Raw genomic sequence first — 12,485 nt, 5'->3', positions numbered from 1 at the left:
GAGAGAGTTGTGAATACCACTTTAACTTTTTGAGCGTTTTTCAAAAATAAAGGTATTGATTTTTCCCCTTTTCATGAAAATAAAAAAACAGGTTATTTAGCTAGTTTTAGAAATCCACCTGTTTACTAAATATGATAGTTTTCAGTCCTAAGTTGTTTAAAAAAATACTCTCACCAACATATGGTCACTGTAAACTACCTGTTTAAGGTATTGCAAATATCTTTCATTTACTTCTTCCATTTAGGTAGCATTCTGAAAAACGCTTACCCTTAGTACTAGGAAGGCTTATTCTGCATGTTTAAATACACCCACAAGGCAGTAAGACCAGCTCGTAGAATTTACCTGTTCGACCAAGCCCAGCATGACAGTGAATGGCTACTTTTCCTTCCTGTAAGGCAAATGTCATCACCTTCACCATGTCTAAGATGGTGGTAAGAGATGCCACACCATAATCCTTCCATCCAAAATTGTAGAAATAAACTAGGCAGTGAAAAAGAGGAAAGGAAAAAAGATCAACACACAGGAAAAATATGTGCAAAGACACTTGGATAAAACAAATGAATTAATGAAAAGTATAAAGCTAAAAGGTACATATATATCATTGGATATACAGGCCTAAAATGTCTATTACATTTCTACTAGGTTTATAGTTAATATTTCTCACAGCACACATTCTACACTACCTGAGACATTTCCTGCTGAAACTCAGCCAGAAAGAATCACAGAAAAGTAAAATTACAAGTTAATAAAGTATCAATGATCCACACTAAAGTTACTTAGCTAAGGTGGGAAACCATATACTCTTGTTTAAGCATGGAAATGTGTACAGATGACTGATAAATGGCTAACGACAGCATTTACAGATTTTCTACCCAGTGTTAGAAAAAAAGAAAAGCTAGGGCTGGGGCTGGGGTGCTGTGGTACAGCCAATTTAGCTGCTACCTGTGACGCTGGCATCCCACAAACCAGTTCAAGTTTTGGCTGCTCCACTTCTGACCCAGTTTTCTGCTAGTGTGCCTGGGAAAGTGGCAGAAGATGGTCCAAGTGTTTGGGCCCATGCAACACACATGGCAGACCTCTCTCTCTCCCTGCCTTTCAAGTAAATAAATAAATCTTAAAAATAATAAAAGCTGGATACAACCTTCTTACAAAGAAGTTCCAAGAGTTCATGATTATCCTCTCTAGCCTGGTTTGAATGACAGGTGTGAGCAGATTCCATCCCAAAGATCTTGGGAGTGAGTTGACCCTAGGGTTTTCTCAAGAAATCCTTGGGTGCCTTTTGGAGGCAAGGCTACCTGTAGTAAAAGCACCACATGTCTAGGTTCCAACCCAATCCTGCCACCTCTGAGCAGTGGGACCTGTGGCAAGTCAGTATCTCTCTAAGCCTCGGTGGCCTCATGAATAAACCAGAAGTAACAACCACATATGTCACTAACTGCTTCAAGGACAAGCAAGACAACAGTGTCCCACAAACTGCATGCAATAGCTGAACGTGAGCTATTATTACTCCAGGGTCTCTTCCAACATCCCCCTTCCAGGAAAACAGAACACCTGTACCTGAAGAGTGATGCTAAAGAAGAATGGCAGCGTTATGTAGAGTCAGAGGTGACTCATCTCCAGTTTTATGAGCCCTCGCTATGCACTGGGTGTCTATTTCTATAGCCTTTAAAACCTCAGACCCGCGTCTCTGAGTGCTATCTTGATCATTCTCAGAATGGATGGCAAGGAGCTTACTGCCGGCCTCCATGAAGGCTTCAGGAAGGTATGTGAATCCGCTTTCCTGCTCCAGAGAGTTTCCGCAGCTCGCATGCTCTCCTGGGCGCTGCAGGTTGATTATTGTCTTTATGCCATGGCTTAAAGGAAGAAGAGCAATGAGTCATACTGGGAGCTAAGAAACCAATCGTCTTTGGCATTAACAATCATTACTGAGTATTCTCAAAACGGCTACTTCTTAGTTGCATAAGTTCTTCAGTTGAAGTCAAAAGCAAAGAAAGAGACACATGAGTCTGTCTCTCCAGTGTGTGGTGACAGGCACTCACCTGAGGAACTGCTCGATGATCTGATACTTCTCGAGGAGCTCAGAGGATGGGCGGGCCATGGCTAGGATGCTGTCAGTGACCCTGTAGGGGGAGGGCCGGGTGAGGTCCACAGAACCTATTCCAGCTATCAGCACTGAGAACCTATTTTTCTAGGAGTTTAACAACTCTGTAATAATATTCCCCAGTTTCTTAAATCTCTGGAAAAAAATTCAGGATTCAGGACACTGAAGTATTTGTGGACTCTCAAGAGAATCTGGCAGACATGATGATTTAAAAAGCTTAGCTGCAGGGCTGGCATTATGCTGCAGAGTGTTAAGCTGCCACCTGTGACACTGGCATCCCACATGCATGAACATTGGTTTGAGTCCCAGCTGCTCCACATCTGATCCAGCTCCCTGCTAATGCAACTGAGAAAGCAGTGGAAGCCAGCTCCCGTCCTTGGGGCCCTGCCACCCATGTGGGAGACCTGGATGAAGTTCCTGGCTCCTGACTTTGTCCTGGCCCAGCCCTGGCCACGGTGGCCATTTTCGGGGAGTGAATCAGCATATGGAGGATCTCTCTTTGTCTCTCCCTTTATGTGTAACTCTGCCTTTCAAATAAATAAATCAATCTTTTAAAAAGGAAAAGAAGGGACCAGCTCCGTGGTGCAGTGGGTTAATCCTCCGCCTGCGGTGCCGGCATCCCATATGGGTGCTGGTTATAGTCCCGGCTGCTCCTCTTCCAATTCAGCTCTCTGCTATGGCCTGGGAAAGCAGTACAATATGGCCCAAGTGCTTGGGCCCCTGCACCCACATGGGAAACCAGGAGGGAGCACCTGGTTCCTGGATTCAGATCGGTGCAGCGCCAGCCATAGCTGCCATTAGGGGAGTGAACCAACGGAAGGAAGACCTTTCTCTCTGTCTCTTCCTCTCACTATCTGTAACTCTACCTTTCAAATAAAAAATAAAATCTTCAAGAAAAAAAAAAAAAGGAAAAGAAAGCTCAGGTGGCGGCAAAGGTAATAGTTTGGATTAGTCTTCTAATGGCAGTGACCAAAGGAAAAGGCCAAAGGTGCACTTCCAATTACTCAACTAACTGGATCTGTTACCAGTGGTATTAAATGGGGATACTATTGCCGCCTCCCAGGGTGGGTGTTACAATTTGATACAATGTAAAAGGAAAGTGCTTCAAATGCTGCTGTTTCTGCTTTCTAGAAACTCAGCAAATTGCTTTCTCTGGAACTCAATTCCTTCACCAATAAAATGGCAGTAACAACTCCTATGAATTTTATGAAGAGGAGAGATAATAATTTGAAAGCAGCTGGTACAGTGCCCAGCTGATAGCCAAAGGGATGTTTACCAAGCTAATGACAGAGGCCCAATAAAGGGCTGCCATTCTCACTAGGCCTCTGGGCTCTGGCTGCACTTTGGTTAAGTTTCTAACCAGTAGTCTGGTGAAAGAAATGGAAGGTGGTCTACAGCAAGTTGTGGGTTACTCAATCTCAGAGGAATAATGGAGACAACAGGTTAGCATGGCAGACCACAAAAGACACCTCCCCCTCATGAAATTTAATACGGACTGACCTGAAAGGTTTGGGACCCCCAAAACTAAATAGTACTTAGCTTACGATGAGGAAGGATATGATATGAAAGCAGCAGAGGTGAAAAAGACTCACACACTTTGGTCAACAATAAAGCAGAAATATTAATGTGATCTTGAGTGACATTATTTGAAATTTACTTGTCTAATTATGTCTCAGGAATAATATTTGCTTCTTTATACCATTGATGTAACAGTGATAGACCAGAATATGATCTGTGGAGAACAGTAATGAAGGCAGATTCCAGACTGCACCCCTGCAGATATATCCAGCAAATCCAGTATGAAAAAGTACAAGTTACAAGTTAATAACCTGACCAAGACACATCTCCAACAAAAGCTGGCAACTTGTACAAAGGCAAACTGAAGCATAATGGGTGAGGATGTGCCCTGTCGTACAGAATACAGGAACACTATAGAAGTAAGGCTAAAGCTCACCTGAATGTAGCTGAAAAACTATACGTATACCTCATCATTCCATTTAACTTGCATCACAAAAGTTTTACTATTTCTAGCAATTTTTGAAATTTAAGAGCTATGTAATTGTACATTTAAGATATTTACACACTTCACTAAAAAAACCCTCTAGTTTTGGTTTCATTATTTCCATTTCACAGGTAAGGAAACTAGGGCTCAGTAGTTCAGGATCACATGGCTGGTTGGCGGCAAAGTTAAGGATGGAGGTGGGACCCCTGACTCCAAAGGCCCGCCTGGCTCTTTCCACATTCCTCTCTCACTTCCTTTATCGCACGTGGCTGCAGGCACCCACATGACCACTCACTCACCAGGATGAGTACACCCCCTTAATGGCTTGCTCCTGCTCGCTCCAACGGGCTGGGTTCTCATACTTGCACGCTCTGCCGCCACATGCCATGGAACACGCCATATGTCCGGGGATGACATGCCGTAAACGTTCGCCCACTTTCGTGTACTTTGGTGTTGGGCGTCCTGAATTTCCTAGAACATACAAGGAAGGAAAGATTCCAAATTCCACTCTCCAAATGTAATGGCAACATGGGAAACAGCTTCCATTTTATCTCAGATTGAAGATGATCAGCCAGTGGTAAGTCCTTTCATCAAATCAAGAAAAGGAAACTGTTTCCTTTTCACCTAAGTGCATTATCTATTTAAAAAAAAAAAAAAAAGCTTTCACTAAATATCTCCAAACATCACACTGGTGGTGAGGAGGAAGGAGCTGTAAAGGAAATCTTTTAAAAGAGGATATTTAGTTCAAAAATTACATTTCTAATGAGAAAACAGAAAACAATCATTTTACCTCCTTTTATATATATTCACTAAAATTCTTAGCACAACAGAAAGTAAGAAGTATACAACAGAATCACCTGTCAATTTTTAGAAAGGCAAAAACAACACAGCCCAGTCCCATTCCCTTAAATTTAGACACAAAGGTGTGAGAATGTAAAAGAAGGAAGACGGCTTTACTTTTTCTCTCCGGGAAAGTTGGGTTCCCTTCACCACGGCTCACAGAGGACACAGCCACCATCACCTGCAGAGAGGACGATGACAGCAGCTTCGTGGCAGAGCCGGAGCCCCGCCGGGCCTGCTGCAGCCGCACAACTGGGTCCGAGGTAGAGTGGCGGCGACCCTGCAAAAAGGCACTGAGGAAGTGCACAGCTGAGGGCCGCCGTGGTGCCTCCTGTACCTGCATGGCGCTGGCCCCGGGGAGGGGAGAGCTGGAGGCAGGGAGAAGACAGCTCCGGCTGCTCAGCGAGGAAGTGTGTGGAGACACGGGCATCGCTCTGTATGATCTAAGAGCTATTCAGGATAGGCTGACTCGTTTCCATAGTGACAAACAAAGAAAGTACTGATTCCCACTTAGATCTGAACAGGCAAAATTCTACACCAACGAATTGTGTTTTGGACAAATTGTTCAAATATACGAAAGAGTAATGTGCATTTTAAGTAGCTTATCCCAAATCTAGACTACTTTATTTTCTTTCTCAAACATACTTAAAGAGTTCTGACCACTCAGAATTACCTCCAAAAGACTGTAATGAAATAAGAAACGTTTTCATGACAAAATCACTGCCTTTTACACCCATGAATAGGTTTAAATTCTGTTATTCCTTTCCTAGTTATTCTCTGGATAGTTTGGAAAGATTCTTCCTAGTCCTCCCTGGGACAGAGTGGACAAAAAGTTAATTCTAATAAAGTGGGATATGCTGGATGCCTTACAACATTAGGAAAAAACAGAATTTTCATATCCAAATACACTCTGTATTTTCTTGATAGAACTCCGAAAGAAACACTTGGGTAGAAAAAAGACATTTTAGAGGTCATGCATTACCAGAAGACATTTAATTTCATATTTTTATTTTCGGAGCATGAAAACCCAATTCTTGGTAATGTCTCTGCCGGATGAGAGCTACTAGTTATGAGTCTGAGTAACTGCGAGCAGCCAGCCTCTCAAAAATTCAAGCACAATTTCCTGTCTTTTGTTGCTATGAGGCAAGAAGCTGCTTCCATAATGTCTTGGCGGATGTATATGAACAAAACTCACTAAGTATCACATTTTTTAAGGAACTAGATGAGGGGGAGGTTGCAAATTGAGTATAAAGGATATAAAGAAAACAGAAACTGCAACAGCCGCCAATGCATTCATTGTCCGCCTCCTCCCTGGTTAATGTCAGGCTGCGCCCGCGCTTGCTCTCACTCTCACTCCTTCTCTGAACAAACGGTATTTTAGTCGTGTGCGGATGGAACAAACTACTGCCATAGATAAAGCCCTCTTCTGTTTTAACGATTACTAATGCGATAAGCAAGCTTTTTAAAATGCCACCCCCAGGTCCCCAACAATATATACTTTGTCAAATAAGGCAGAAACACAGAAGCCCAAGTTGGTGCCCAAATTCCTACTCCACGTGTAGTTTCATGCCCTTGTTATTTGGTACACAGCAACGGAAGAAGAGTTCCTTTCTTTCTTTCTTTCTTTTTTAAATATCACCAATTCAGAAAGCTTCTCTGCCTGGAGGAATGCTCTGAGCAATATTCTAGGCAGGGCCCCTAAGGGCCACATGGGAACAGCAGTTCACAGAGGTGTGAGTGGTGCAGAGAGCACAGCGGCACCGATGGCAACAGCACTAAATGCTCAGCTGGGAAGCTGTGCACTGCCCTGTGGCGATGGAAGTCTGAGCCTCCTGGGCACGTCTCAGTGCTTCTGAGAGGGTGCTGCGTGGACAGCACTGGAGACACGGAGGCAGGTGGCCTGATGAGGACAGTGGCCACAGAGATGGGGAACACATCAGCAGTGAACTGCCATGGTGCTGGAGCTGATGTTGGACCTCACACAGAGGGTGAGAGCAATCGACAGCTCCGTGGCAGACCAAGGCAGTTAAAGCAGTAACATGGAACCCTTGGTCAGTGAGTGATGTCCAGAGAACTGGCATAGAATGATGTCACAGAGGGAAGTTCTAAATGACTCTCTTTCCACTTGTACTGACAGGTAAGATGTTTTTGGACTAAGCTAAGGGATGGTTACATATTACCTCAAGAATAGTTTCAGCCAGCGCCGTGGCTCACTTGGCTAATCCTCAGCCTGTGGCGCCGGCACCCCAGGTTCTAGTCCCAGTTGGGGCGCCAGGTACTAGTCCCAGTTGCTCCTCTTCCAGGCTAGCTCTCTGCTGTGGCCCGGGAAGGCAGTGGAGGATGGCCCAAGTGCTTGGGCCCCACACTCGCATGGGAGACCAGGAGGAAGCACCTGGCTCCTGGCTTCGGATTATCGCAGCGCGCTGGCTGTAGCTGCCACTGGAGGGTGAACCAACAGAAAAAGGAAGACCTTTCTCTCTGTCTCTCTCTCACTGTCTAACTCTGCCTGTAAAAAAAAAAAAAAAAAAAAAAAGAAAAAAAAGAAAAAGAATAGTTTCTACTGTGAAATCTGGAGAACTAGGCTGACCTCAAATCAATAGAGAACTGAGCTGACCCAGTTACTACACAGTCAGTGACCCTGTGTCAGAGCTAGGAAGTGGAGCCCAACACAAACAGGAATCTGTCAGGTGAAGGCACTGGGAATAAAACTCTTATCCATCTGGCAGACAAAGCGTGACTTTGTCCATCTCTGGGCCCGAGAGACAGCACAGAATTCCCACTGCCTGTGTCTGAGGGGCTCCAAAACGAATGTTGCCTAAATGACCAAATCACAGAACAATCCATTTTTAAATTAATTAATTGGGGCAGGCCCTGTGCTGTAGTAGGTTAAGCCTTCACCTGTAGTGCTGGCACCCCATATGGGTACCAGTTTGAGTCCCAGGTGCTCCACTTCCGATCCAGCTCCCTGCCAATGCCCTGGGAAAGCAGTGGAAGATGGCCCTAGAGCTTGGGCCCCTGCATCCACGTGTGACACCTGGAAGGAGCACCTGGCTCCTGGCTTTGGATCAGCCCACCTCTGGCCATTGCGGCCACTTGAAGAGTGAACCAGTGGATTGAAGACCTCTCTGTGTCTCTCTGTGTAATTCTGCCTTTAAAATAAGTTTTAAAACTTTTTAAAAATTATTTGAGAGGCAGAGAAACAGAGACAGAATCAGAAAGAGCTCCTACCCATTGGTTCACTCCCCAAATACCCACAATGGCTAGGGCTGGTATAGGGCTGAAGCTAGGATCTTGGAATCAATCCAGGTCTCCCATAAGGGTGGCAATTACTTGAGCCATCACTGCTGCCTCCGAGAATCCGCATTCTCAGAAAGCTAAATAGGAGCTGGGGCTGGGAATCAAACCTAGGGAACCTGATGTGGTACAAGGGAGTCTGAATCAGTGTTTTAACCATGCTGTCAAACACTCACCCCCACAATTCATTTTTTAAAAACTGGTTTTTAATTTGTGCTACAAAAAAGCTTTACAGTAGGATAATTTGCCTTCAGTCCCACCAAAACTCTACAGTAGTTCCCCTCTTGTCCTTGTCTATTTATTTTTGGACTTTCTATACATTGGTAATCATATTGCAAATAGATTTTTCCTGCTTTTTCCAATCACTATAGTAACATTTTCCCATTCTCTTTTGTCTTCTCATAATTTTCATTTAATAGAAGCACAATTAGGACACATAAAGCTGATATATCCTAACCTACTCATTTCTTAGCTGCTGAACATTTAGACTAATATCAATCATTTTATTTAAAAAGGTTAAGTTGCTTCTTACTACACTGGCTTCCCATATCATAGCACTGGTTCAAGTCTCAGCTGCTCTGCTTCCAGTTCAGCTCCCTGAAAAATGTGTTTGGGGAAGGCAGCAGAAGATGGCCCAGGTGCTTGAGACCCTGCCATCCATGTGAGAGAATGGACTGAGTTCCTGGCTCCTGGCTTCAAGTTGGCCAGCCTTGGCCTGTTGCAGCCATCTGGGGAATGAACCAGTGGATGCTGAGCCAAACACCTGCCCTAGAGGCCTTTTACAGAGGCCACAGAAAACATCTTTAGAATTGTCAGTAACTGTGTTCACTATCTGGTTTCTCCTCCTTCCTCCAGGTAGAACTTACCTATAGGTCCCTAGAACCAACACCACTGCTATTTTACCATTTACCTTCTAAGAACTGATCTATCGTTTTCATCCTATGACTATATATTTTTCTAAACACACACAAGGGGCTGGTGCTGTGGCACAGCAGGTTAAGCTGCTGTCTGCTGTGCCAGCATCCCATACAGGTGCTGGTTCAAGTCCTAGCTGCTTCACTTCCAATCCAACTCCCTGCTAATGCTCCTGGCAAAGCAGCGGAGAATGGCCCAAGTGCTTGGGCCCCTGAACTCACATGGGAGACCCAGAAGCTCCTGGCTCTATTGTAGCCATTTGGGGAGTGAACCAATGGATGGAAGATTTCTTTCTCTGTTTCTCCCTCTCTTTGTAATTCTTTCAAATAAATACATACATTTTCTTAAAAAAAAATTAAGAAACATACAAACAAAAAGCTCAGTTTTCTATATTTCATGAACATAAAATCATGGAGTTAGGGTTTGTATCTTACTCTTCTCCCCATCTCTAAACACGCTGTCTCTATAAAAAGTACATGCTCCAAGAAAAGTAGGAAAATAATATGCAGGCACTTTAAAAAGCTTGTGGGAAAAATGGAATTAAAAGATAAGTTTGTTTTGGTGCAAACAATTTTGATCCACACATAGCTTTCTCATAATCTTTTTTCATAATAATTTTTGAAGGTCACACAAGGTAATATGCACACAAAGCCTATACTCCCTGGGCTTCCGGAATCGCTGCATTTGAAATGTCAATTTGATGGGTACTGAGCTTTTCCGTAGACACAACAGCTTTGGGGCCACTGGCCTGTTTGCAGAAGAACAATCAAACAGGACCAAACTCGGAATAATATTTAAGGAACCAAATGAGACACCAATCACTACAAACGTGAGATTACTCATACTTGTAATAAACACCATAAACACAGCAAAGAAGTCCACTGAAATGTATCCGTGAGAATTCAGCTTTTTCCCCTGTCACTTCTCTGACTGAACTGTTCAAACACTGAAATCCTAAGCAGACATGGAACATCACAAATGGGAAATTTCCTTCTATACCCAAGATTTCAGAAAGGGCTATTATTGCCTATTCAGACAAACTCATACACAACAGACCCAAGAATGCAGTGGGAATTGGGGCCCACCAACTGGCATTCTGAAGTCTGCAAGGAGCCATTTCTGGAACCTGGTTTTTCAGTTTCACAATTTCCACTTTTTGTCACAGGATGCTCACTTCTCACAAGGCAATAGCTATTCCACTGTTAGAGTGCTCAACGTGTTCTCATTCTCTCTCTTCCTCCCCCACCCCCTCTCTTTCTCTCTCAGATTTATTTATTTATTTGAAAGCCACAGTTACAGAGAGAGAGAGAAGGAGAGGTAGAGAGAGAGAGAGAGGTCTTCCATCCACTGGTTCACTCCCCAGTTGGCCACAATGGCCAGAGCTGCGCCCATCTGAAACCAGGAGCCAGGAGCTTCTTCTGGGTCTCCCACATAAGTGTAGGGGCCCAAGGACTTGGGCCATCTTCTACTGCTTTCTCAGGCCATAGCAGAGAGCTGGATCGGAAGAGGAGCAGCTGGATCTTGAACCAGCACCCATATGGGATGCCGGCGCTTCAGGCTAGGGCATTAACCTGCTGTGCCACAGCACCAGCCCTCTTTCTTTTTTTAAAAGATATTTGTTTGGGAAGTAGAGTTAGAGAGAGAGAGGGAGAGACAGAGAGAAAGGTCTTTCATCTGCTGGTTCATTCCCCAAATGGCTGCAATGGCTAGAACTGGGCAGATCCAAAGCCAGCAGCCAGGAGCTTCTTCTGGCTGGGTCTCCCACGTGGTTACAGGGGCCTAAGCACTCGGGCCATCTTCTACTGCTTTCCCAGGCGATAGCAGAGAGCTGGATCAGAAGAGGAGCAGCTGGGACACAAACCAGCTCCCATATGGGGTGCTGGTGCTGCAGGCAGAGGCTTAGCCTACTGTACCACATTGCCATGTGGTACATCCTGCTCAATATGTTTTTTTTTTTTTTTTGACAGGCAGAGTGGACAGTGAGAGAGAGAGACAGAGAGAAAGGTCTTCCTTTGCCGTTGGTTCACCCTCCAATGGCCACTGCGGCCGGCGCGCTGCGGCCGGCGCACCGCGCTGATCCGATGGCAGGAGCCAGGTGCTTATCCTGGTCTCCCATGGGGTGCAGGACCCAAGCACTTGGGCCATCCTCCACTGCACTCCCTGGCCACAGCAGAGAGCTGGCCTGGAAGAGGGGCAACCGGGACAGAATCCGGTGCCCCAACCGGGACTAGAACCGGGTGTGCCGGCGCCACAAGGCAGAGGATTAGCCTGTTGAGCCACGGCGCCAGCTGTTTTTTTTTTTTTTTTAAAGATTTATTTATTTTACTTGAAAGAGTTACACAGAGAGAGGAGAGGCAGAGAGAGAGTGAGAGCGAGAGAGTGAGAGAGAGGTCTTCCATCCGATGGTTCACTTCCCAAGTGGCCACAGCTGCGCCGATTTGAAGCCAGGAGCCAGGAGCTTCCTCCGGTCTCTCACACCGGTGCAGGAGCCCAAGGACTTGGGCCATCTTCTACTGCTTTCCCAGGCCATAGCAGAGAGCTGGACAGGAAGTGGAGCAGCTGGATCTCAAACCCGGCACATATGGGATGCTGGCGCTTCAGGCCAGGGCGTTAACCCAGTACGCCACAGTGCCGGCCCCTGCGCAACATGTTTTCTAATGGTGACTCAAAATCCATTTCTTTACACATAATGGTTCTAGTTTCTCCCTCTGAAAATGTAACACAAAGCATCTCTTTGACTTATGAGTTTTTCAAATACTGGTGGAACTTCTCCAAGATGTTCCTTATTTGAACTAAATCTTCCCTACTGGAAAAAAAAATATTTTCTTAGAAGACAGAGAGAGGGAGTGAGGGTGAGGGAAAGAACAGGTGTGAGAGTAGTCCCATCCACTGATCCAGTTCCTAAATGTCTGAAATGGCTGCTGAAATTCCCAAGCCAAAGTTGGGAATTCAATCCACGTAACACACGAATGGCAGGGTCCCAACCACTAGAATCAGAAGCAGAGTTAGGGTTCAAACCCAGATACTTTGATAGGGAATGTGGTTGTCTTTTAAAGGGAAATGCCTACTTAAGTCAACTGCCCATTTTTGAGTTGGGCTTTTTTTTCCTGGTTATTGATTTTTAGGCATTTTATATATTATATATATATAATGTGTAATATCTAATATATATTAACCTCATTAGATATAATTTGCAAATAATTTCTCCCATTCTGTAGGTTGCCTTGACATTTTACTGATATAGAACTGAGTGTCTTCTGATGCAGTTTTTTAATTTTGATAAAACCCAATTTATCTGTTCTTTCTTTGGTTTCATGTTCCAGAAATCACTGC

The 12,485-nt window shown here is 44.7% G+C and overlaps 1 protein-coding gene across 1 annotated transcript in view; it reads right to left on the bottom strand.

Annotated features, from left to right (window-relative positions):
* Positions 1-12,485, bottom strand: part of PTPDC1 (protein tyrosine phosphatase domain containing 1) — a 90,853-nt gene that overhangs the window by 25,582 nt on the left and 52,786 nt on the right. Inside the window, exons 3-6 of the mRNA XM_062208516.1 lie at positions 4,403-4,574; positions 2,040-2,120; positions 1,735-1,853; positions 343-480 (exon numbers count right to left, since the gene is read on the bottom strand). Of these exons, the coding sequence (XP_062064500.1) occupies positions 343-480; positions 1,735-1,853; positions 2,040-2,120; positions 4,403-4,574 (510 nt within the window). The remainder of the gene's footprint in view (positions 1-342; positions 481-1,734; positions 1,854-2,039; positions 2,121-4,402; positions 4,575-12,485) is intronic.

This window comes from Lepus europaeus, chromosome 12 (genome assembly GCF_033115175.1).
Source record: "Lepus europaeus isolate LE1 chromosome 12, mLepTim1.pri, whole genome shotgun sequence".
Classification (NCBI taxonomy): Eukaryota; Metazoa; Chordata; class Mammalia; order Lagomorpha; family Leporidae; genus Lepus; species Lepus europaeus.
The sequence above is the reverse complement of the archived record's forward strand: the minus strand, read 5'-3'. Positions and strand labels throughout refer to the sequence as shown.